Here is a 26,348-nt window from a genome sequence, read left to right as displayed (position 1 = left end):
TACTCTTTTCCAGATATAAACATTCATGTGAACAGCAGAGCAAGGCTAAAAAACACATTCCATTCTGGTTACATACAGATAAGAAGATTCACACGGGGAGGTGTGTAATAAGATTCACACGGGACTAAGCAACACCTCCATTCCGGTTAGATTCACACATGTATTGGGACATAATTTTTAACCGTTTCACCACACACGCACGAGAATTCCTAGAAGCATGGCGTTCCAACTGGAACTCTATCAACAAACACATCGAGTTAGATCCCATCTACCACCCCCTGAGAAAAGGCACAGGAAGTGACTTCACCACAGGAAATAACATCGCCAACCGAAAGAAATCCAAACATGTAAATAGAAAGCAGGAATTTTCAGCATTGCTTCGCCTGAGGCCCACTGAAGATGTTTCGCAGTAGGTTGAAATCTTCGAGGAGAAAGTGAGGTCTGCAGATGCTGGAGATCAAAGTTGAAACTTTATTGCTGGAACAGCACAGCAGGCACTGAAGATGTTACCTAGTAAGGTAACGAAATGTCTGGAAATGAATTTGCAGCTCAGTGAGCAAACCTACATCCATTGAAAATAATGATTGCAAGGTTAAAATCATTTCTGTGCCTTGTCTTATTCCACTGTGACATTGTTGACCCATATGTTGATTATTTATTTAAAAATGTGAAAATATGGTTAAACGTATTTCAAAATAGTGGTTTATTTTAGCTACTTCAATCAAATTTTCTACATTTAACAATATTTCTATTCTGTTCTATCCTTTCTTTTCATCACTGATGATGCATCTACCCTAGTAAGGAGAATACATCTCAGTTCTGTACTTAATGCTGCTGCAATGATGAGTGGGTAAGCAACTTGGTATGATTTATCAGCTGATTGTATTTTTTTTGTCCTCCTCAGCACCTCACACTGAGGAAGTGCCTGCCCTCTTATCTGCATTATCTCCATGATCCCACACAAAGCATCAAGTTATCTTTTTCTATCCCTGAAGCATTTTTGTTGTGTTAAGAAATAGGGATGTCCCATCAAGTCCATTCTAAAATTTGGTCATGGCTAATGTTTCTCAACCCCATTCTCCTGCCTTCTCCTGTAACCTTTGATCCCCTTACTAATCAAGAACCTATCTATTTCTGTCTTAAAGACACTCTGGTTTGACCTCCACAGCTTTCTGCAGCAATGAGTTCTACAAATTCACCTCCTTCCCACTGAAGAAATTCCACCTCACCTCAGTTCTGAAAGAGCTGACGCTTCTTTCTGAGTGTGTGCCTTGGGTCTGCGTCCCTTAAGTGTAAGTTTTTAGAAACATCATCTCCATGTTCACTCTGTCTGGGCCTCACAGTATTCTTTAGATTTCATTGAAAGCCCCGCCCCACCTAAACTCCCAAATACAGGATCGATGCTGGGTTTGTTTGTCATTTATATAAATGACTTGGATGAGCATTTAGGAGGCATGGTTCATAAGTTTATAGATAACAGCAAAATTTGTGGTATAGTCAATGGTGAAGAAGGTTACCTAAGATTACATAGAGATCTTGATCAATTGGGCCAGTGGGCTAAGGAATGGCAGGTGGAGTTTAGTTTGGATAAATGCAAGGTATTGCATTTTGATAAAACATTAACTAAGGGCAGGATGTTTACAATTATTGGTAGAGCATTGGGTAATACCATCAAACAAAAAGACCTAAAGGTTCAGATACATAGTTCTTTGAAAGTTGCATCAAAAGTAGACATGGTGGTTAAGGCATTGAGGACGCTTGCCTGTGTTGCTCAGACCATTGAATGCAGACATTGGGATGTCATATTCAGGTTGCACAGGACGTTGAGACCCCTTTGGAGTACTGTGTACAGTTATGGTCACCCTGACATTGGAATAACATTATCAAATTAGACAGGGTTCAGAAAAGATTTACCAGGATGTTGCCAGGACTGGAGGGTTTGAGTTAATAGGAGAGGTTGGGACTTCTTTTACTGGAACATAGGAGTTTGAGGGTTGACCTTATAGAGATTTATAAAATCATGAAGAGCATAGATAAGATGAATAGCAATGGTCTTTTCCTGGTGGAGTTCAAAACCAGGGGGATATATTTAAGGTAAGAGCAGGAAGATTTAAAAGGGACATCAATGCAACCTTTTTCACAGAAAAGGTTGTTCATATGTGGAATGAACTGCCAGAGGAAGTGGTAGATGCAGGTGAAGTTACAATGTTTAAAAGGACATTTGGATAGATATACACACAGGAAAGGTTTAGAGGGATATGAGCCAAACTCAGGCAAATGGGATTAGTTTACTTTGGGAAACTTGGTCGGCATGGACAAGTTGGGCTGAGGGTCTGTTTCCATGCTGTTTGACTATATAGACCCAGAATCCTCAATCATTCCTCATATGACCAGCCTTTCATGCCCAGGATCATTTATGTGAACCTCAACTGCACACCAAACAAGGCCAGCACATCCTTCCTTAGATAATAGGCCCAAACCTCCTCTCAATATGCCAAATGTACTCTGACCAGAGCCTTATACAACTTTAGTAGTACATTTCTACTTTTGTATGCTAGCTGTCTTGAAATGGATGCGAACATTGCATTTGCCTTTCTAACTGTCAACTGAGCCTGCATGTTAACATAATACACTAGCTACAGGTATAATGCCTGTTCCAAGTTTTAACATCTCTCATCAATGTATGTGTCACCTCTATATAGCAATCTCACAACTGGTGGTATAGAGATGGGTGGGGACATAACCAGCCTGAAGCAGCTCACCAAGCTATGACAGATGGAACTATAGAGCTGAGTAGCACTGTTCAATTAGTTTATAGACCATTAATATTGATGCCATCTGGTGTATAGCTGGTGAGATTTAATAATTGACACCTAATATTACCCATTACCTTTGTGCTTATCTAAAATTAAATCTTTATTCGCAAACTGAATCAATTCTAAAATATTAAAATGTACTTAAAAGTATGAAAGTATCTTAACACTAATCTTAAAACATTAAAAACTCTAAAAGGCTAAACAACTAATAAAATATTAAAATTTTAAAATATCCAATTTGAAAGTAATATCCTAAGAACATCATAAATGTTCTGCTGCATAGATGAAATCTTGTTGCTAAAACTCTGTAGCATTTCTAAAGTGAGATTGAGTGTCTTGATATTTCTTGGGCAAAGGGTGAGTTTTTTGAATCCCTAACTGAATCATATTTTTTGTTTGACTCAGTCCATTTTCCTCTAGCACCCATGACAAATGTGAAAAAAGAAAGCCCCTTTCTGTTTGTTAAATTGATCCTTTCTTCGTTAAGATATTTTTCAGTTTTTTCGGTTGAGTCTTTCCCTTTCGAATTGTCTTCTTTTCAAGACGGATCGTTACATCAACAACAACAGTTCTAGAACCTCCTTAAATATTAAATCAAGTTTCCACAATTTTCCTTCTCTATCTCTGAACTGCATTCTATATAAGTAATCCAAACATATTTGCCTATATATAAGTGTAGTTTTGCCATAATCATCATACTTCGCTTGATTCTAGTGTTCTTAACAAAGGGACATAAATCAGAAATATGGGATAGCATGTCAGGTGGGGCTTTACATTGGTGGCAATCTTTATTTAAAAGGCATCAAAGTTGTCTTAGTAAGATTGAAGTTACATCGCAGTAATAGACTGTTAATTAGCTTAGCCTATTTGATGTTATAAGATGCCTTGATCCACAAATTTAGATATTTTATCATTTTTGAAATATCTAATGCCAAGCCCTGACTTTGGAGATTGATCCATTTCAATAGTTCCAATTTCCTCCAGGTCTTTTAACTAATATTCCCTATACCTGTTAGTCCCAGCTCCTTCTCATTGCCAGTTCTGCCACTAAATTGGATCTTTTGATCATCAAAGTCTTAATCTCCAGAATAATCTTCAATCTGGATCAGTGTGCCGATATTCTCAATATTGTTCTTTTTGCAAGAGTGAAAGGAAGCTCAGATGAACTTCATCTGCAGAAGATTCAAGAGCTTTACATTTCTAATTACAGCCACCGGCATCTGTTCCTCTAATTTAGGGATCTCTTTTCTAGCAAATAAAATACCGTCAATTGTATAATGCAACAGATGTAAAATTTCCTTAATAAAACCTTGTTTAATACAGCCCAATTTCTGTAAGATGTTCTGCAACTCTTCAGTTAAAACCAGATGATAATAAAGCCTTGGTTTATAAAAGTTTTAAAAATCTCAACCTTTTGCATCGGGTGTAAAGCAAGTGCATCAAGGTTCTTCGCTCAGATCTTAAGTTTACGTTCCCATTCTGCCCCTGCAACACCTGCCCACACTTGTGGTCATCTATCACAGTAGTAGTATCTGTATATAGATCTGTAATTAACTGGATAAATTCATTTGAGATGGACACCCTTTGTTACACTTTAAAAAACAGATTGTGCCCAATTGAATCAAATACTTTGGCCAAATTGATAAAGACAACTGAGAGATCCTTCTTTTTCCTCTTTGTTTCCTTATTATAATATTATATAGAATAGCAATGTTCTTACATCCAGAAGATGCTGCAAGGAACTCCTTTTGTCTGAAATTCAGCTCAACTGCCTCACTAAGACATTTGACTAAAATCTTTGTAAATAAGTAAAGCTGAATCGGTCCAATAGTAATGATCCTCAAATCTTTTAAGCTCTCCTTATCTTCAGTTTTTGGAATTGAAACCATTCTACTATTTTTTAAAACATCTGAGACAACATCTAACTTTAACCATAACAAAAATGTTTTGAGAAATGTGTAGCATCTAAGATATCATTTAATATCAAACCATCTGGACCCGAAGCAGTCTTCGGGTCAATCCCTTCTATTGCACTATCAATTTCTTCATTCTCTATGGAATCCATGACGTTGTCTACGTCCTTCTGTCCAACATATAGTTTGCACTCACTAATATTCACCTTATTAGGCTGTGAAAATTTGTCACAAAATCTTCCTTGGGTAAAGGGCACTGCTGCCCCCATAACTTTGCGAGCTAGCTGCTTGCTATTTTATATGAAAACTGTGCCATTCTAAATCAGGCCTATCTTGCTATATATCTCTTTCTCGCCCTGTTGTTAGCATTGCATTTCTTATCATCTTTACTTCCGGTATGCCTGTTTTGTTATGTTGTCTTTTTATCACCTTTTTTCGTTGTATCATTTCTTTTAACTAATTGATGCGTTATACTGTTGATGAGTCCCCAGTCCCTGCTTCCTTGTCTCAGGATCCCTCTTGCTAGTGATTAACTCCTCAGCTTGCTGAAGAAGCTCATCTGTATCCTGGTGTTTGGGGACATAGGATTTAGAATTACCACTACTAGTAGGGATCTCAACATGATGTTGAACTTGCTCTATTATTTCCTCCTCGCTAACATTTCTGAGAGATATGACAGACACTGTTCACAATATATACCTTCAGGTATATATTTGATTTTCAATGCTCTTAAACACCTCTCAAAATTATTGTTTGATCCATTCAAACTCATTTATGTTTGACCAGGGTCCCTCCTTAGATTTCTGAAACATCTGTAGACTTCTGGCACAAGGTCATTTGCACCTATGATAGCATTTTTCATCTCATTATACTCCCAGGTACCTTCTCTGATTGTGATGCAAGTACCTCACTGGCTCTACTTACCAACTTTGTTTGCATCAATAATACACACATGGTCACCGATCTCTTCATTTGTTTAGCCACTTTCAAATGAAATGAAAAAAGGTGTCTACATCCTTCTCGTATTTAGGCAGTGCTTGGACATACTTAAATAGATCACCACCAGGCCTCTGGCTACAATGGGTTTGCTCATCATCCCTATCACTAAGCCTACCTACTGCCTTCAAGTTTTAAGTCTATGCTCTTATATTGCTACCTGGTCTTGTCAAGATTTGACTTTTATCAGAAACTTGTTTAGATGTTTCACCACTAAGGACACTAGCTATCATTTTATAAATTCAGGAACAATCTTTATACTTTAATTCTAACTCGTATAATAGTCTAGTTTCTTCCTCAGATCATTTCTTGGCCTTCCTTCCTGGCTTTTTATTGTGCAATAAGCAATCTACATGGTATTGATTTCTAATATTGGCATGTCTATGCATCTTGTTTGGCCAAGACCTATTTTTGTTGTAAATGACAATTCACAATAAGAACATCTAAAGGCTCCTACTATCTTAGTGGCAAGGTCTTTATTACACTTGACATAGTGGCAAGCTATTGCATGATATTCGCCACTCTGACCGCATTTCAAGCATCTGGTATGGATCCTTTTTATACCGTGACATTTACTTAAATTGGTGCAAAAAGCACCTATTGTAGGGAGGAGAGACTGACATTTAGTGCAAACCATCTGTCTATTAGATATTGTGTTATAATCTCTTCAACAGCATTCCTATCCTGAATTGGTAAAATAACTAAAATGGGTATATCATCTATTACCCCACTCTTTCTTTGTCCTCTGATATTATCCATTAAAACTGTCTTGCCCAATTTATTAAAACCACTGTTGTAGAAGGTTTGAGATTTAATGTTAATATTATCCAAAAGATGAGGGTGAATTCTTCTGTAGGGTTATAATCCTCCTCTGCCCCAAACACTGATCCACTATTGAGATTAATATATTGGGTATAGTGTGGCTGCTATATTTTACACAAGTCACCACAACTAGTGATCTTGCGGGATGGTTTTTTTTGTCTGGTATGTGGCCCTACCAGACTTGGGGGCATCTATTAAACTTCCATACTCTAGATTTTTGAGTGGTGACGCCACTAATGTGTAGTATCTTGATTGGCGCAGATTGACAGCTGTCTCATATGTTTTCTGTGCTTGATTAGCCAGCAATCGACAGATCTATCGCTGTTACTAGCGAGAACCACCAATCACTACAAAAGATAATAGTATGTGAAAACTCCACTGATTACTGGCTGCCAACCTCAAAAAAGACCTCTTTATCACATGCTCTGTCTTCTGCCAGCCAGCCAATCCTCTATCCATGTCAGTATCTTACTCCCAACATCCCAGATTCTTGTCTTATTTAGAAGTCTCCTGTGCAGCACCTTGTCAAAGGCCTTTGAAAAGTCCAAGTAGATCATGTCCATTGGATCTCCTTTCATTACCTCCTCAAAGAATTCTAACAGATTTTTCAGACATGATTTCCCCTTGATGAAGTGCTGACTCAGCCCTATTTTACCATGCATTCCCAAGTACTCCACAGTCTCATCATAAATGATATATTCTAAAAACCCATTAATCTTCACCACATAGTATGTTCTTTTTGTTTACTTTTCTGCTGATCCTAACCTCTCATTAGCCATTGTTGCCTCATCCTCCCTTTAATATGTTTCTTCTTCTTTGATTTGAATTTCTGCAGTGCCTCCTGAATTGCCCCCAGAAACTCCTGTCATTCCTGTGTCATTATTAGGGGCGGCACGGTGTCTCAGTGGTTAGCACTGCTGCCTCACAGTGCCAGGGATCCAGGTTCGATTCCAGCCATGGGCGACTGTGTGGAGTTTGCACACTCTCCCCGTGTTTGCGTGGGTTTCCTCTGGGTGCTTCGGTTTCCTCCCACACTCCAAAGATGTGCAGGTTAGGTGAATTGGCCATGCTAAATTTCCCATAGTGTTAAGTTTATTAGTCAGAGGATAATGGGTCTGGGTGGTTACTCAAGTACGTGAGGAAAGTGTGAAGTCAGAGTGTCAGTAGGGGATAGAGTGACAAATAAGTAGAGTGCCAGGACTCAATGTTTCAAAGGGCCCAGGTAATTTAGTGGAGAATTCAGGGTAGCTGAAGATGGTGGTGGCAGCAGCGGTAGGGTGTCAACTCCAGTGGTGAAGGAATGTCCTGGAGGGTGGAAAGTATCAGCTGCTGGGCAAAGCGAGGTGGGGATTGTGTCCCAGGCATGGGGAGTGCAGGAATGTTGGATCTTGGGAGGTGTTAGATTCTGGGAAGAGGGAAAATAAGAGACCTTGGAGTTGTTTCGTAAGTGTTTGGTCAGTTTAGTAGTTATTCAGAATCACGAAATGAGTACGGAATGGAAGAAGACCTTTCAGCCCATGATGCATGTGCCGATTCTATTCCCCAGTGCCAGTCTCCTGCATTTTTTCCTACAATCCCTGCATACCATTATTACCAGATAGTCATCTGGTGCCCTCTGGAATGCCTTAATTAAACTTTCCTCCACCACATTTCCCAAAATTTCGATTCTCCTGCTCCATGGATGCTGCCTGGCCTGCTGTGTTTTTCCAGCATCACATTTTTCAACCTCTGGTCTCCAGCATCTGCAGTCCTCACTTTCTCCTAGTTGATCTTAACCTACTGCGAATCCTCTTGGCAAGGATGCCTACCTTGAAGAAGCTCTCCTCCCTCTACAAGGATCTTAGTGAGTCCCTCTCTCACTGCACCCCAAGGTCATCTCCTCTACCCTGAAGCTCTTCAGCCACGTCCTGAAACAGACTCGCTACCACAGCCACATCTCCTTCCTCAGCACTTGCCTACGGAACCCGACTGACCCCACATAGACTCCGGACTACATTCAAACCAACACAATTTGGATCCAACCAGGACAAGCGGTACCTGCAACAAATCCGAAACCTCCAGCAACAGACCTCCCTCTGGATCCACCACTCCACACTTGCAGCCATGCGCCACTACCGACACTCCCTGCAGTCAGCCCTGCCCCAGCTCAGGTCAACTCTCCCAGACCTGCAAAGGACCTTTGCTGTCCTTCATCCTCAGAAGAATTCATACACTGAACAAACATTTTTTCCTAGCCATATCGAACATCAAAGAAAGTAAGTACAAAACACTTTCATGTTCTCACCCCCACAGTCCGGATTCCTCGACCGTTCCTGAACCTTCTCACGACCTCCGGAACTACTCGGGCACGATTGCCCACGTGGCCGCTGCAGCCACCATCGCCACGGCGAACGGTGACGTCACTTCCACCCCCACCACCGCACGGACAACAGCCACCATCGACCATGCAGCCTCCGCGATCGCCACCCAGACAACCGCCTCCACGATTGCCAGGAAGGCCATCGCCGACAGATACCCGGCCACCACGGGATCCACGACTACCGGGACCAGTGCCGTTTCTGCCCGGCGAACCACCCGGAGCTGCCGTCGCCGCAGCCACTTCCGCCCCCCAGTGACGTCACTCACCTGCTCAAGGACCACACCACACGCCACGCCACTCCCACCTCGATCTCCACCCCCACGTTGGTCTCCGCCCCCCATGTTGATCTTCGTCCCCACGACAATCTCTGACCCCATGACCAACTCCGCCCCCATGACTAACTCCACCCTCATGCCTAACTCTACTCCCACTCCCAACTCCAGCCCCACACCAGGTCCAGCTCCCAGCCCTGCCATATTTGCACCAGACATCCCCCTCTCTGAGGATGAACAATCAGTCCTCAGCAGAGGCCTCACCTTCATCCCCCTACGCTCCCGGATCAATGAGTCCGACACACAGCTAGACATCATATCCGTCGCAAATTCACCTGCACCTCCACTCGCATCATTTACTGTATCTGTTGCACCTGATGTGGTCTCCTCTACATTGGGGAGACAGGCCGCCTACTTGCGGAACATTTCAGGGAACACCTCTGGGACACCTGCACCAACCAACCCAACCGTCCCGTGGCTGCACACTTTAACCTTCTTCCCAACCTCTCCACCCCACCCCATCTCCGGCCTATCACCCTCACCTTCTTCCCCCTCTCGTATTCCCAGCGCCCCCCCCCCCAATTCCCTCCCCCCCACCTTTTATCTCAGCCCACCTGGCACACCAGCCTCATTCCTGAAGAAGGGCTTATGCCCGAAACGTCGATTCTCCTGCTCCTCAGATGCTGCCCAGCCTGCTGTGTTTTTCCAGCATCACATTTTTCAACTCCACCACATTTTCTGGCAGTGTATTCTATAACCTAACTACTTGCTATGTGAAATTTCTTTTATCACATCACTCTTGTTTTGTTTACATCACTTTAAATTTATGCCCTCTCATTCTTTTTTCTTTTATGAGCTGGTACAGCTTCTCCCTATCAAATCTGACCAGACTGCTTATGATTTTGAAAACCTATCTTAAATCTTCTCTCAGCTATCTTCTCCCCAAAGAGAACAGTCCCAATTTCTTCACTCTATCCTTGAAACAAATGTTTCTCATTGGAATCATTCTTAAAGATTGGTCCTCCAATCCCCAATGTATTCTTAACAACTTTTTAGACAAGTTCAACATCGCTTCCTTGTTCTTGTGCTCCTATTAATAAAGCCAAGAGCACTGTGTGTTTTATGAACTGCTTTCTCCACCTGACCTGCCACCTTCAATGATCTTTTATGCACAGGTTTCTCTGCTCCTGCACCCTTTTTGGAATTGCACCCCAAGTTTTATATTTTTGTTAAAAGTTCTTTTTGACCAAAGTGCATCACTTCACACTTCATCTGCCCACTTCAGCAATTTGTCAATGTTCTTTCAGAGCTCCACACTGTTCTCTTCTCAGTTTACGTTTCTTCCCAATTTAGTATAATCTGCAAATTTTGTAATTGTCTGCACACCATGCTCCAGATCAATAATATATATCAGGAAAATCAAGGATCTCCTTACTGGCCCCAGGGACCACTACTACAAACCTTCTTCCAATCCAAAATATTCCCATTGACAACCATTTTGTTTTGTATCACTCAGCCAACTTTGTATTCATGTTCCTGATGTCCTTTTATACCTTGACCTACAATTTTCCTCACAATTCTGTTATGTGGCATTGTAAAAAATGCCTTTTGGGAATCCGTGTTATACTGCATCAATGGTGTCACCCCACAGCCCTTTCCGTGCCATTTCAAAAAACTCCAGTACGTTACTCAAATATGATTTCAATTTAAGACTAACTCTTCCTAATCAACACACTTTTTTTTCCATGTAACTACTAATTCTAACCCAAATAATTGTTTCCAGAAGTTTCCCCAGCACCAAAGTTCAAGTGACTCGAAGTTCATCCACTTCACCAACACCTTCCACCCCGACCTCAAATTCACCTGGACAGTCTCAGATTCCTCCCTCTGGTGTTTCATTTACAGTTCTCACTAATGCATTTAGTGGCCTTTATAAAGCTGAAAAATTGATCAGCGTGAGATGACGAGTTCCAGTAAAGTCTTTCTCCTTTATCCCAATCAGTACAGTCGAGAAAATAGTCAATTTTGAGTGACATGATGAAGTGAATACGTCAGCACCTGCTGACTATCATTGGAGCTCCTGTGACTCTCCTCCAATTCATGGCAGGAGTTTAAGTTCTGAGGTTGTGTTCCATGATTATTCTTTCATTGACTTTGTATGCACTGCAGTAGTGTTATGACTTGTAGGTTATGCCATTAATGAATTGAAGAACTACCACATTCACTGTATGTTAACCTATATTCCTGGAATTATGACTGCAGTATGTGGCTTCCTGTTAAGAGGGAGAGGTGTAGGTAGTCAACCTCTCATTACACCTACTACTTGCCGGCTACTTGCGGAGCGTTTCAGAGAACACCTCTGGGACACCCGGTCCAACCAACCCAACCACCCTGTAGCTCAACATTTCAATTCCCCCTCCCACTCCACCAAGGATATGCAGGTCTTTGGACTCCTCCATCGTCAGACCACAGCGAAACGATGGTTGGAGGAAGAACGCCTCATCTTCCGGCTCGGAACCCTCCAACCACAATGGATGAACTCGGATTTCACCAGTTTCCTCATTTCCCCTCCCCCCACCTTGTCTCAGTCAAATCCATCAAATTCAGCACCGCCTTCCTAACCTGAGATCTTCTTCCCGACCTCTCCGCCCCCACCCCAGTCTGACCTATCACCCTCACCTTGACCTCTTTCCACCTATCACATTTCCGACGCCCCTCCCCCAAGTCCCTCCTCCCTACCTTTTATCTTAGCCTGCTGGACAAACTTTCCTCATTCCTGAAGAAGGGCTTATGCCCGAAACGTCGATTCTCCTGTTCCCTGGATGCTGCCTGACCTGCTGCGCTTTTCCAGCAACACATTTCCAGCACTGGTTCGTAATAGTTGGGATTATCCTTACAATCTTTCTTGAAGAAGGCCATAATGTTTACAATTCTTCAGAGTTTTTGGCAACTTCTGTGAATCCAGGGAAAACTGAAAGATTATGGTCACTGACCCTGCAACTCCTATACTCACTTCCTTCAAAATTCTTGGATGCATCTCTTCCATTCGCAGCACCTTGTTGACTTTATGTGCCAACAATCTATCCAAGATTTCTTCCTTATAAATTGTGCACCTTTCTAGTGACAGAGTTCCTTCTTGTGTCACCATGACCTTGTCAGCATCCTCCTTTTTATAAAGACAGATGCAAAGTATTCATTTAGCATCTAAGCCATGCCCCCTATCTCCATATATAAATCCCCTTTTTGGTCTCTGATTGGTTCCATTCCTCCTTGAACAGCTTTCTTACTGTTTATATTCCTATACAAGAATTTCTCATTTCCTTTTATGTTAGCTATTAGTCTTTTCTCGGAGGCCCTCTTTGCTTCCAATTTGTTTTTTCACCTCAAGTGTCCCTCCCCCCGCAAAAGAAAATCTTTGGTGTTCCTATTAATTCTCAGTTGTATTTTCTGCCTTACATCTGTCATAAGCACACTTTCCCACTGGAGAGAATATTTCTGACTGTATCTGAACCATCTGCTCTTTGAAAGTGGCCCATTGTTCAGTTAGTACTTTACCAACTTCTTATTCCAATCAATCCTGTGCAGCTCCATTCTTGACCCATTAAAGTCACATGTCTACCAATGGTTTTTCCTGACTCTGGATTGTTGCATGTCATTCTCTTTTACCATCCTGAATCTTATAATACAATAGTCACTGACTCCTAAATATCCCCTCACTCACACTTCATCCACTTAGCCCATGTCATTTCTATCAAGAATGGTCATCATGAAGGCCCTGCCTTCTCAACCTCAACTGAGGTATGGTGACCATCAGGTTAAGCTCTCCACCAGTTGTCTCCAATGAGAGAGTAGCCCTATCTCAGATATAAATGGAGACTTTTGGACAGTTCCAGACATAGACCAAATACCCATCAGAATATTCGATTTCCCCAGGCAATTCCCTCAGAGTCCACATGTGAGACACCCATACACACTGCAGCAAAAATCACTTGGTCATCTGAAAATCCAGACCACTTTTTCCAACACATCCCCATTTGCTAAGTGCTGCAACAGAATGTCAGTCTGGCTGCTTGTGTTCGAGTCTCTGGACTGGGCCTTGACTTTGGCAAGAGTACTATCAACTGAACAACAACCTGACACTAAGCAGATTGCTATGTCAATGTGAAATTCAACATGGCCATGTTTTGTGAATAATTATTTTCACACTTATACTGTGCTGCTAAACATTTGCCTGCTGCCAGTCTCAGAGTTGTGGAAGAATAAATTAAAATAATGAGGGGTTTGAAGCTTGCAGCTTTGCTGCTTTAAAGTCTCAAGTGTGTTGAACCATATGCTTACCTGGTAAACCTTCAAAGTGAATTAAACACTTACATTTACAGTGTGTGGAAGCCTGCATGTCCTTGAGTAACTGAAAAAAATTCAGAAAATGGAGGCAAAATTATGGGATGTTAACTAAAGAAATCATTTTAACTTCTTAAGCCGATTCCACTGCCTAGTTTCTTTTCAGGCAGCCTTTTTGCTCTCACTAATAAGAGCAACATTTAGTTCAATCAGGACCTGTACATTGTTCAGATTTTCATATTTGTCTGCTGTAAATGTTTTCTTTTGGCTGACAGTAGGTGATAGTATGCTTTCTATGAATTGCTCTGATGGTTGCTTGCAGTAAAGTTCAAAGTTAACATAGTTATCATTGATCTTTTTAAAAAATTGTTCACTGGATTAAAATGTTGATCATCTTGATTTCTTGATCATCTCTAATTGCATTTGAGAAAGTGGTAGCGAGCCTTTAACCTGTTAGAGGTAGGTGCATACACAATGTTCGGGTCTAGATTAGAGTGGTGCTGGAAAAGCACAGCAGGTCAGGCAGCATCCAAGGAGCAGGAAAATAGATGTTTCGGGCAAAAGCCCTTCATCAGGAATAGACAATGTTGTTAGAATGGAATTTGACAATTTTGATGCAGTGGTAGTGAAGAAATTGCAATATGTTTCCAGGTCAGAGGGGTATGGGGCTTGGATGGGCATTTACAGATGATGATGTTCAAATGTCAGTGCTGCAGAAGTAGCATATTTGGAAGGTGCTGTCAGAGGGCCCCTGCAGAGTTGCTGCAGTATGTCTTTAAAATGATGCTCTGTCCTGCTGCTGTGCATTAATTGTAGAGGGAGTGAATGTTTCAGGTAGTGACTGTTTCAGGTAGTGGACAAGGTAATTATCAAGCAAGCAATTTTAATGTTGTTAGAATTATATTAATCCAGACAGAGGGAGAAAACTCCATTGCACTCCTGATGTGTCCCTTTCAGATGGTAGACTGATTTTGAGAAGTCAGAAGCCAAAGAATTCCACGCCCCTATCCAACTTCTGTAGCCACGATATTTGTGTGGCTGGTCAATGGTAACCCCCCAGAGGACCTTGAGAGCATGGCGAAGAAGGGTAGACAGGAGTATCTAGCTTCCAAGAGCTAGTGTCTCAAATGAGGTAACATGGATGTTCAGGTTAATAGATCTACTTTGCTGGTGTTGCAAATGGGAAAAATTAGGTCTGGGTAAAATATCATCAGCAATAGATAGGCAGAAGCAAATCTAATTAGGATTGTGTGGTAATTATTGGCCCGTCACAGCAAATTTGGTTGTGATAATTTTTTTAAATGAATGGATAAATTTATTTTCTTTTTTTAAGCTAATTAATGTCTGGGCAGCACAGTGGCTCAGTGGTTTGCACTACTGCCTCACAGTAGTGAGGAAGTGAGGATTGCAGATGCTGGTGCTCAGAGTCAAGAGTGTGTTGCTGGCAAAGCATGACAGGTCAGGCAGCATCCGAGGAGCAAGAGAATTGATGTTTCAGGCATAAGCCCTTCATCTGGAATGAGGCTTGAGGATCAGGGCTAAGAGATAAATGGGAGGGGGTGCGGTTTGGGGGAAGGTAGCTAGGAAAGCGATAGGTGGATGAAGGTGAGAGTGAAGGCAATAGGTCAGAGGGGGGAGTGATGGACAGGTCCAGAGGGCAGTGCCGTGTTGGAGGCTTGGGACTGTGATAATGTCGGGGGAGAGGGGAAATGAGGAAGCTGTTGAAATCCACATTTATCCGTGTGGTTGCATAGTCCCAAGGTGGAATATGAGGCGTTCTTCCTCCAGGTGTCTGGTGGTAATGGTTTGGTGGTGGAGGAGGCCCAGGATCTGCATGTCCATGACGGAGTGGGAGGGGGAGTTGAAGTGTTCAGCCACAGGGCGGTGGGGTTGGTGGGTGCAGGTGTCCCAGAGATGTTCAATCAAATGATCGCAAGAAGGCATCCAGAAAGGGATCAATCATTGCTGAAATTTGTGTAAACAAAAATCACAAAATAAAATTAGCAAGCAATGATAATTATTACCAATAATTTACCCTGACACTTTACATTTTTTATGCAAAAATGCCTATAATCATGAAATTGGGTGAAAATCTCAATAAGGCTCCCATGAAAACTATATAATGAAAGTGAACTGAATTATTTGCTTCCTGCCCTGTTACCATATGGTGCATTTACTATATAGCCATTTCAGTAATGGGTACCTTCTAGTTTTCTTGATGAATGTATTAACCATGCCTCTATCCTGCACATTTCAGGCAAATTCAAATTATCTAGTACATTAATAGTTGAGGTGTACTTTGTTTATTTATTTACTTATGGTATCTGAGAAATATATTAATAAACTTGTCTTTATTATTGAAAACTATTTGAAAGATTGAACATTTGTGATTTGAAAAAACCTACATTTGAGGAGATGAAGCACGATTGTTGACCCCACATGATCTTATTGCAGGAAAATATAAGTGCAAGACGGTCTCTCTTTGTAGACCTTCACTGAAATTTATTCTTATGAACAACAATAAATTGGTGTTTCAGAATTTAGTTCTGCTGCGTTAATTGATTTAACTGTTTAACTGGATTCTGGACATATGTTTGAGATTTGACAAAGGAGACCGATCACTTCACCATTAATACTTAAAACATTTCACAAATGTCCTATAATTAATGGAGTGTTGTCAGTTAAAGTTGTTTCTGAAGTTCATTTGCTGTTAAGCTGCAGGAGTCTCTTTGAACTCCTCTTCTCAGCTGTAAATTCACAAAGTCTCACCTCCTTGCTCTCACTTCACATTTCTCCATCTAGCAACTTCAAAACAGTATTGGCCCCTTAGCATGTATTGGCATAGGAAATGATCAGGAAATTTATTGCTGATCGTTTCCTGCTCACATGCTCTGGTATTGCCACAGCTTCAGTTATTTGGTCCTTTGCTTATGGTTCAGGGATAAATGACAGCTTTTCATATTGTGTTTGGTAATTTTTAAAAGTACTCGTAGGGTATGTGATTTATTTTGTGAAAGCCAAGAATGTTGTAGTCATAGAGCTGTACAGCATGGAAACAGATCCTTTGGTCCAACTTGTCCATGCTGACTAGATATCCTAAACTGATCTAGTCCCATTTGCCAGCATTTGACCCATATCCCTCTAAATCCTGGGTATATTCATGTACCTATCCAGATGTTTTGGACTCCTCCCACCCCACGGCAAAGACCTTGGCTATTCACACAATTTATAGAACATAGAACAATACAACACAGGACAGGCCCTACAGCCCTCAATGTTGTACCAACCTTTTATCCTACTCTAAGATCAAACTGACCTACATTTTACTATCGTCCATGTGCCTATTCAAGAGTCGTTCCACTACCAGTGCTGACAGTGCATTCCACACACCACCACTCTCTGTGTAAAGGATCTACCTCTGACATCTCCCCTAAACCTTCCTCCAATCACCTTAAATTTATGCCCCCTCATAATAGTCTTTTCTGCCCTGGGGAAAAGTCTCTGGCTATCCACTCTATCTATGTCTCTCATCATCTTATACACCTCTGTCAAATCACCTCTCATCCTTCTTCTCTCCAATGAGAAAATCCCAAGCTCCTTCAAGCTTTCTTCATAAAACATACCTTCCAGTCCAGGCAGCATGATTTTATAAACCTCTATAAAGTCACCCCTCAGCCTCTGATGCTCCAGGGAAAATAACCCCAGCTTCTTCAGCATCTCCCTATAGGTCAACCTTGGCAACATCCTTATAAATCTTTCAGAACCCTTTCAAGTTTCACAACATCCTTCCTATAGCAGCCGTTCTTAAAATTCTGCTGCACAGCCAGTATGTTAATGTACTGGTAAACGTTTGTGCAATAGATTTTCTATCTCTTGTCCAATGCCTTGTGCAATGGGGATATTAATGTTTAATTGGGCACAATAAACAATGTAGCATAAAATTACATCTCACAATAAGCCCTTACAATGGAATAGCCATGGAGCTGAACTTAAGTCTTTTTGGAGATGAAGTTTGACAGAGCTGCCTTCCCCGTTCAAGGGGAATGTAGAGATCTCAAGAAGTCAGGTGTAAAACAGGGTAAAATAATTGCATCAAATGTGAAATAGACTACACGTTTTCTCCAACCAACTTTAGCCAGGGCTATTTACTATGCAGTGAAACATTTATTAGAATCTTTCTCCCCTGTCCAAAAATGCACATACAGCAAATAGTTCAGGAGGATAACTTGACACAAACTTTGTTACTAACTTGGATTCCATTCATACAGGATTGGCAGTGCCTCCTTGGTTTGTCACCCACTGGCTCCTAAAATGGAGTAAATTTCTTCTTATATGATATTTTTGGCGCATCCCATTCAGATGTTCACAATTATATTCATTGTGTGGTCAGTTGAGGCTTTTTATAGAAATTACACTAATTCAGAATGTCATAGAATCCCTTAGACATGATGATGAGAGTTTATTGAACATTGAACGTAATAAGTGCTTGTAGTGTGTCCTTACCACACCATTGTATCTGGAAAATCTATAGCAACAGAAGCAAAGCCTAGCAGTGAGGAATACAGTAACATGATGGTACAGTCACAGCTATCTGTGATCAATCCTCCGGATGGACATGTCTTTTGTCAAAGATTGAGTGCCATTTATCAGTGAGGATGTGTACTTTTTTAATGAAAATGCAAAATGATTTGCAGCAGAAATGTGAGATAAAGCCTGACAGTTTACTTCACATCAATATAAAATTAAAAATATTACCTTGCGCTAAGTATGCTTTACTTGTCTTATGATCAAGTTGTGTTGTTTCAAAAGTATTTGCATATTTGTTTTTATTTACGTTATAATACAAAATGGAAAGTAGAACTAAAAAGAAATGCGGTCATCTGAATTTTATGTTGAATTAGCCATTAATTTCCATTTACTTATGAATTGATATATGTGTCATTCCCAGAATCACAGATTTCTCCACACATTTTGAAAGAAAAGTTAGCAGCTCACCCACCCATAGCTGGAAAGAAACTTCAAAGAGTTTGTTTTTCACAAGGTTCATTCCTCTTAACCTATATATGTTTTCAAAAATGTCAAAGTGAAGATACTCTTTCATGAATGACTGAAATTTTCTTTACTTATTCATAAGAATGTTACTAGCAATTTATTGCCTATCTCTTATTGTTCTTGCAAAGGTGGTGGTGTGCCAACTTCATGAATCACTTAAGTCCATGTAGATGGACTCAGAGTGCACTTAGGAAGGGAATTGCAGGATTTTAATTACATGAGAATGAAAGTCGAGCAGTATATTTCCAAGTCAGGGTGTGGTGTGTTTTGGAGGGAAACTTGGAGATGGTGGTGTTTTCAGGTGGTGGAAATTACGATTTCAAAGATGATGAAGTCTTGGTAAATTGTTGTCATGCAGCCTATAGATGATATACGTTGCAGTCATGATACATCATTGGTGGAGAGATTGAATATTTAAAGTGGTGGATAGGGTGTCAATCAAGTTGGCTGCTCACCTTAAGTGTTTCTGGAGCTGACCTTACTTGACCAAATATTCCATCAGACCTTTCATCTATGCCATGTTGGTGGTAGAAAAACTTTGGATGGTCTAGAAATAAGTCAAAAAGTGTGGCGCTGGAAAAGCACAGCAGGTCAGGCAGCATCCGAGGAGCAGGAGAATCGACAATTTAGGCATAGGCCCTTCATCAGGAGTGTGGAGAGGGGTTGGGGGTGTGCGAAGGGGGCTGAGAGATAAATAGGATTCTCCTGCTCCTCAGATGCTGCCTGACCTGCTGTGCTTTTCCAGTACCACACTTTTCAACTCTGATCTCCAACATCTGCAGTCTTCACTTTCTCCTGGTCTAGAAATGAGTTAATCACTGCAGAATTCCCAAAATCTGACCTACTTGTTTAGCTACAGTATTTACATGTCTGATCCAGTCAAGGTTCTGATCAGTGTAAGCCCACAAAATGGTATGGGGGATTCAGCGATGGTAATTCCATCAACTGTCAAAGGGAAGTGGTTAGATTCTGGTTTCACATGGTCATTCATTAGCACTTTTGAGCTGAGAGTGTTACTTGTCACAAATCACTCTGAAAGGATTTGCTGCAAACACTTATGAACTGCTTCAGTTATGAATGGAACTGACAAATGTGCAATCTTCAGTTAACATCTTTACTTCTAAGGTACTGAAGGAGGGAAGATAATTTTTGAAAAATTTGAATATTATTGGGAAAGGACACTGAGAACTCCTCCAGCAATGTCCTGGCACTGAGAGTATTGACCTGCAATGATGAATCCACATTTTGTTTTGTGCTGACTATAGCTCTAACCATGGGAGATGTTTGGCCCTGATTCACATTAACTTCAACTTTGATGCCATACTCGATCTAAAGTTGTTTCTGGATGTAGCTACTCTCATGTCAGCTCTACACTTTTTTTGTCCATGCTTGAAACAACATTATAATGAAGTTGAGAGTTGAGTGAGTCTGGTTAAACTACACCAACCATTAGTGATCTGGTCATTGTTGAGTAATCAGGACTATTGAGTTTTCACTTTGTCCATTCCTATCTGCATTTTTACTGAAAGCTTCAGATCTGAGACCATCACTTTTCTTTATCCTTTTTGAGTTTTTTAAACTCCTCCTAGACCCCATTCTTCTGTTTTGTCACCCCCACCCTACCCCCTCCTTACTGCGCCCCTGTCAGGTACAGTGGCCTCCCAACCAACATTGGCTTGACAGCTGTTCAGTTAAGGCACTAGCTGATTATAAACAGCAGCTTCATTTGCTCCATTCTGCTTTCATGGTGCCTTTCCTAGCCAGCATGCGCCATGGGAACTGATCCTTCTAGATCCTTGCCCATTCAATTTATCCCTCCTGCTGCTGGTCATGTAGGGTCTGGATGGGATGCGCTTCAGATGGTCTCTGCCAAATGGCCTCTTTCTGTACTGTAGAGATTCCCATGATCATTGCATTTGTACATGGACATGTATACCTCTTATCCTTGGAATGAGTAGATGAATTTTAAGCAACCCAGGTGCAAAGACTTTTGTACTTAAAAGGAAAGTCTAGTTTATTTTACACTGTTGGTTTGGAAGTAACTGAGGGATCTAAGCCACACACATGCATGCGTGTGCACACACATGCTCACACACACACACAAACACACACGCGTGCGAGCTTACACATACTCCCGCATATACGCATGCACATATACAAGCATATGTTCTTGCATGAACGCATGTGCAAATACCCAATACACACTCACACATGCACATGCACTCACACACATACTTGTGTGCACCTCCACCCAGATATACATGCATACGCACTCACACATGCCTGCATACCCACTTGCAAAAAGGTCAAAATAAAAACAATACTCATAAAAGTCAATCCAGTTCAGTCTTTATTGTTTGAAGCTGGTGTTTAATGAGTCAAGATGTTGCATTTTGATGGAGAATTGCAGCATTTCCTCAGTAGCCATGATGTCTACCACAGTCGAATTTCCAGAGGCTCTTTTCATAAACAAACTTAGTATTTGGAACAGGAAAAAGCTGAGAGAGGGTTCTGGATTCTTCAGTTCTGCAGGCTAGACACTTTGAGTTGTTGAAGTGCTTACAGCTGACCAGTGCTTTTCCTCTCTTGTATTAATATGATTGTTGACTAGTATTGGGAAGGTTTATTAGCAGTTGCAAGGTTAACTAATAACTAAGGAAATACACCTGCTTTTCATGTTCTGGAAAATCATTTCGACTGGATGTGTTTTGGAACTTAGCAGCAGCTGGCGTCACTGTGAGACATCCACATGGACAGCAGCTTTAAGGATATGCTCCAAGATGGTAGCAAAGTAGGTTGCTTTAGCCAGAGCTCATCCACTCTGCCTGTTCTTCTTCCCTTTCACTATGTTTCTCCCCCTTTGTGTTTTTGTTTTCTTCTATCCTGGCCTCTGATAACTCTTGGCCTCCGATGACCCCCGACCTCAACTCCAGACCTGGCGTAGCAGCATCCTATAGCAGCCACCTGGTGTGACATGGCATCCACTCAGCCCGGCGTTGGGTCTCACTGCCTGGCATGGCAGTCTCATGGACCAGTGTGGCAGTTCTCGGCCTGGTATGTGGTCTCTTGGCCTGGCGTGGCAGTTTCTCGGTCCATTATATGGTCTCTTGGCCCGGCGTGGTGGTCTCTTGGCACACTATGTGATCTTTTGACCCGGTGTTGGGTGTCTCGGACCGGCGTGGTGGTCTCTCAGCCCAGTATGTAGTCTCTCGGCCCATTGTTGGGTCTCTTGGACCGGCATGGTAGTCTCTCTGCTGGGTATGTGTTCTCTTGACCAGGCGTGGTGGCACTCAGCCCGATCTTGTGGTCTCTCGGCCTGGCATGGTGGTCACTCGGCCTGACATAGCGTCAGCGTGGTCTCCCAGTCTTCAGGCGATACCAGAACAATCTCCCAGCCTCATGATCCTCAAGGTGCAGCCCAGTGGGGATTGGAGTTTAGGTGTCATTGTTGTCTGGGTCGGAAGACCACTGTTCTAAACTTTTAATTCTGCAATACTGAATAATTTATTCTCTAAGATCTTGTAACTGAAGAAGCAGTACCTTTGTATCTAAGATGGGGCAGTATGTGGCAATGTATAAAACTTTGACAGTAATCATTTGAGTATATGTGACAATAAAGCTAATAAAGTTCATTCATTGTCATCTCACAACTTAAGAGTATTCAGGCAAAGAGGGAATGGTTGAGCAGTCAAAAGAGAACAGGTAGATAGTGCTGGAGTCCCTGGAGTGTGTCCTACTCTCCAACAAGTATTCTAATGTGAAAACTGGTGAAAGTGATAGTTCGTTGAAGCAGCCCATGGCACTATAGGTGCCTAGACTACACAGAGGGGGCTATAAGGAAGACTGGAAGAGCAACAGTGATTGATGATTTGATGGGAGAATGGATAGGTATTTTTATAATCCTACACTTGAATACAGGCTAGTGTGTTCCCTCCCTCATGCCACGGTCAAGGATGACACTGATGCAGAATGACCACAGAGGGGAGAGTGAACCATTGTAATGATCTACATTGGTATGAATAGGACAGATAGAAAGAGGGATGTGGCTCTGTATTCAGAATTTATGGAGCGAGATAGACTTTTAGCCAGCAAAACCTCAAAAGTAATAATCACTGGTTCATCTCTCAACTCCACATGCACAAGTTTTGAAAAAGGAGTAGAAGACTGATGGGTAAGTGGCTGGAGAGATGGTGCAGGAGGACTATTTTGATTCTTGAGCTCAGCTTTGCGGGAGTTCAGACTGGTAAAAGCCAGAGGGTTTGCACTTCCACAGAGTACTTTGCTTGTTTTGCTAGTACAATTGAGAAGGTTTAAACTAATTTAGCCTGGGTCTAGAAGCCAGGAGACATTATCAGAGAAGAAAAGCATGCAGAGAATACTGAGGGTAATAGGCATAACCAGAATAAGGAATTGTCTTAGGTGGAGTTGGAGTTAGGTGCAATTATATTGCTCTTTGTAGTGATGTAGGTAAAGTAAACCAAAATCAAGAAAACAACATTTTGACATAAATTGGTAGCAAATAATATGGTTGTAGTTCAGTCAGCATTGACAATTTTCTATTCCTTGAGGTAAAATTTTAAAGTGGTTCAGGGAAGGGAGAAGGAGTACAAGAATCACATTGCAATAGAAGAGTATAAGGATTTAAGTAGAAATATGGTATGCACTTCATCACATTTCTGAAAATACGTGACAGAATCTGCAAATAATGGACAGGAAGTTGAGAATTAGATCATAGCCAAAATGGAGTCGGCTATTCCAACACATTTACTGAAGGTGATTTTTAACTGTCCGGATTTGGGAAATTATAATGCAAAAGGAGATTTGTGAAGGAATAAGAAAATATTTAATAGGTAGATGATGAGGAAAGACAGGACAAAAGTAAATATTGCATGAAATTGAGAGAGTAGGAAAACATGTTTGCACAAGATAAATAAAGTATAGACATTAAAGCCACTTAGAAAATAACGAGACAGACACATAGGGAACAGTAATAGAGTGGTAGATGCCGTGTAAATATATTACTATTGTATTCATGGATAATTCTGGCTATGAAATTGTACTTAGGGCTAGCTGGGTAGGCATAAAACCACCTCTCAAGTCCTTAAGTTTTTTTTTAAAGTTAATTGTGTGAAAAATAAATACATTAAAGTTATGGGATACAAATTTAAAACTAGGCAGATCTCATGGAGAAGCCACTATTAAACTGTTGTATGATTGCCTTTTACACTAAAACTCCAAATCTTTAGGTCAGAACCAAATACTCTGTGTTTTCAGATGTAAGTTGTGGTGGTTTCAGACTGCAGTTGGACAATAAGACACTAAATTGAAAAGCATGTTTACATGTTAATTTTCTTATGTTCTTTCTTAGTTGTCACAAGCAAACAAACTGCTGAAGAATATTTGCATCACAACACAATATTAAAGCACACCTCCCACTCTTTTGTTTGCTCTGAATAAAGTTTTTGGAGAAATATTCCAAAAGAATCCCCTGTTGAAATGTTTTACTTCTACAAAGCAGTTGAAACATAACAACGATGTCTGAATTATTCAGTTGATTGTCTTTTATTACAGATTTGCAAAAAGTTATTCTCTGTATTCCTTGTCTGATAAATGTTATTATTCATATGTATTTTACCACTGCTTTGTGATTCTCTCTTACAAATTATTCCTGGATATTGAGGCACTTTACTGAGAGGTGACAATGGATGAAGTGTGCAAAGCAAAGTGCTTGAAGTTGTTTTGCATTTTAAAACTCAACACTTGCTCTCTTTCTTTGAACTTGCCTCCTCAGCTGTGAATCTGCAAGCTGTCACTTCTCCACTCACTATATATAAAAAAGTCTTTAGGTAATGTTCTCAATCATCTGCCCTCTCCACAGGCTCTCACTATCAGCTCAGATCCACTTAGTCCACGATGGACAATCTTCTGAAAACTCTGCTCAAAATGGATGATAATTTTGAACTGATTAATGTGGAAATGGATTCAGACATCAGCTGGAGAGTTGAAGTAGATGAACTGGAGACACGTCGAGTTCCATCACCTCACGGTTTCTCGCCAGCATCGCCTTTTGAATCATTCTATCCCCCTGTCCTCTCGAAGGGGACAAGCAGTCCACTGGGAAACAATCACTTTTTGCAATCCTTTCCACAAGCCTGTACCAATGAAGAGAATTGTACATCAGCCCGGAGGTCTCAGGGACTGTCGAAAAAGATGTCAGGAAAACGCAGGATGAAAGCGAGCGAGAGGGAGAAGCTGCGAATGCGGAGGCTCGCTGGTGCTCTTCATACTCTGAGGAGTTTTCTACCACCTGTCTACAGCCAGCGAGGTCAGACTCTCACCAAAATCCAAACTCTGCATTGTGCTATCCGGTATATTTCTGAACTTTCCACTATATTGGCACAAGGAAGATATAATGACTCTGTGCATAGTATTTAGAATTACTTTGTTTATGAGACATCACTTAAAGGTGACAGGACTAGAATTAATGTTTTCTATAAATTTCAGTGGTTTAGGAATTAGTGTAATACTGGCTCCTTGTTTTTACTATTTAATATTGGTGTAACTCAATTGTTGCTGCAGTATGTATTTCTTTGTGTGTGTGTGTGTATATATATATATATATAATTTTATAATTGTATTACCAAAGATATTGAAGGAAAAGTATCTTCAAAAACTTAAAATTGTTGAATTAAAATTTATCTACTATAGTTATGATTATTTTAGCATTAATTTTGAATTATGTGAAAAATAAAGGCTGGAACAATGAACTCAAAACAGCTGACATGTCTTCTGTATTCATTTCAAGATTTGGTTTTCTTTTCAGATGATGTCCCTTCTTACTATGTATGAACAGCTGTTCTTAGGAATTCCCATTAACCATGTTAAAATCACTTTATAGGTTTCTGTTAGTTAATGCAGAATGTTTTGAGACTCCCATGTGACTGACAAGGTCATGGAATGGAATTATTGAATTAGTGGAAAATAATATTGTTTTTAATGCTGTTTTAAATTCACATTAATATTAATGGGTGAAGTATCATGTGCAATTTTCTGCACTGACTTTCTGATAAGTCTCCGCAGTCTGTGGCACAGTTCATCCAGGGCACTTCCTCTCTTTCTATTCTAAGCATGGTCTCAGCATTAAGATTCACTTCACACAATAACACAAGAATTGTTCATTTATGCCTTTTTTCTGGCTGTCTTTTTTCTCAAAATTCATCTGGAGCAGCAACTTGATGCAGCAGTTATGAAAGACCGTTCATTGCCCGTGTAAAATCACCCAGCAATCAATGTGGTAATGGGGGAACAAAGGGGAAGAGGAGCAAAAAGTTAATGAAAATTTTTTTCAACAACTGTTATTTTGCAGCTGAACAATACAAGAACATAAGAACTAGGAGCAGGAGTAGGCAATTCATTCGCTCAAGCCTGCCCTGCTATTTAAGGCGATCATGGCTGATCTCATCTCAACCTCAAATCCCTTGATCTGAATGGGTCAACTCCACTTTCCTGCCCACACCCCAGAACTCTTTAATCTGTTATTAGACAAATTTTTAATTATCTCCTCCCTAAATGTTGCCAGGGTCATTTCAGAGAACAGTTAAGAACCATATTATTGTGGTCTAGAGTCACATGTAAGTTAGACCAAGTGAAAATAGCAGATTTACTTCCCTAAAGGGCATGAGTGAACCAGATTTTTTTTTAAATGACAATTAACAATGGTTGCATGGTCACCATTATGCTAGGTTTAGTTCCAGATTATTTTTCTTTCAAAAAAATC

General features: G+C 40.9%; 2 protein-coding genes across 2 annotated transcripts in view; both read left to right on the top strand.

The window, feature by feature from the left end:
- Nucleotides 1-2,227, top strand: part of LOC122540941 (flap endonuclease GEN homolog 1-like) — a 57,240-nt gene extending 55,013 nt beyond the window's left edge. Inside the window, exon 16 of the mRNA XM_043677287.1 lies at nucleotides 799-2,227. The gene's annotated coding sequence lies outside the window, so the exon portion shown is untranslated. The remainder of the gene's footprint in view (nucleotides 1-798) is intronic.
- On the top strand, nucleotides 799-25,198 carry LOC122540966 (mesogenin-1-like). Its single transcript, XM_043677338.1, has 2 exons — nucleotides 799-850; nucleotides 24,450-25,198. The coding sequence occupies exon 2, from the start codon at nucleotides 24,485-24,487 to the stop codon at nucleotides 25,004-25,006; it is 522 nt and encodes a 173-aa protein (XP_043533273.1). The 5' UTR covers nucleotides 799-850; nucleotides 24,450-24,484; the 3' UTR covers nucleotides 25,007-25,198.
- The last annotated feature ends 1,150 nt before the right edge of the window (nucleotides 25,199-26,348 follow it).

This window comes from Chiloscyllium plagiosum, chromosome 3 (genome assembly GCF_004010195.1).
Source record: "Chiloscyllium plagiosum isolate BGI_BamShark_2017 chromosome 3, ASM401019v2, whole genome shotgun sequence".
In the NCBI taxonomy this organism is placed as follows: domain Eukaryota; kingdom Metazoa; phylum Chordata; class Chondrichthyes; order Orectolobiformes; family Hemiscylliidae; genus Chiloscyllium; species Chiloscyllium plagiosum.
This window is presented reverse-complemented; position numbering and strand designations above follow the sequence as displayed.

Excerpts from the sequence above, each read along its gene's own strand:
- LOC122540966 (XM_043677338.1), top strand. The coding sequence starts at position 24,485 with ATGGACAATCTTCTGAAAACTCTGCTCAAAATGGATGATAATTTTGAA.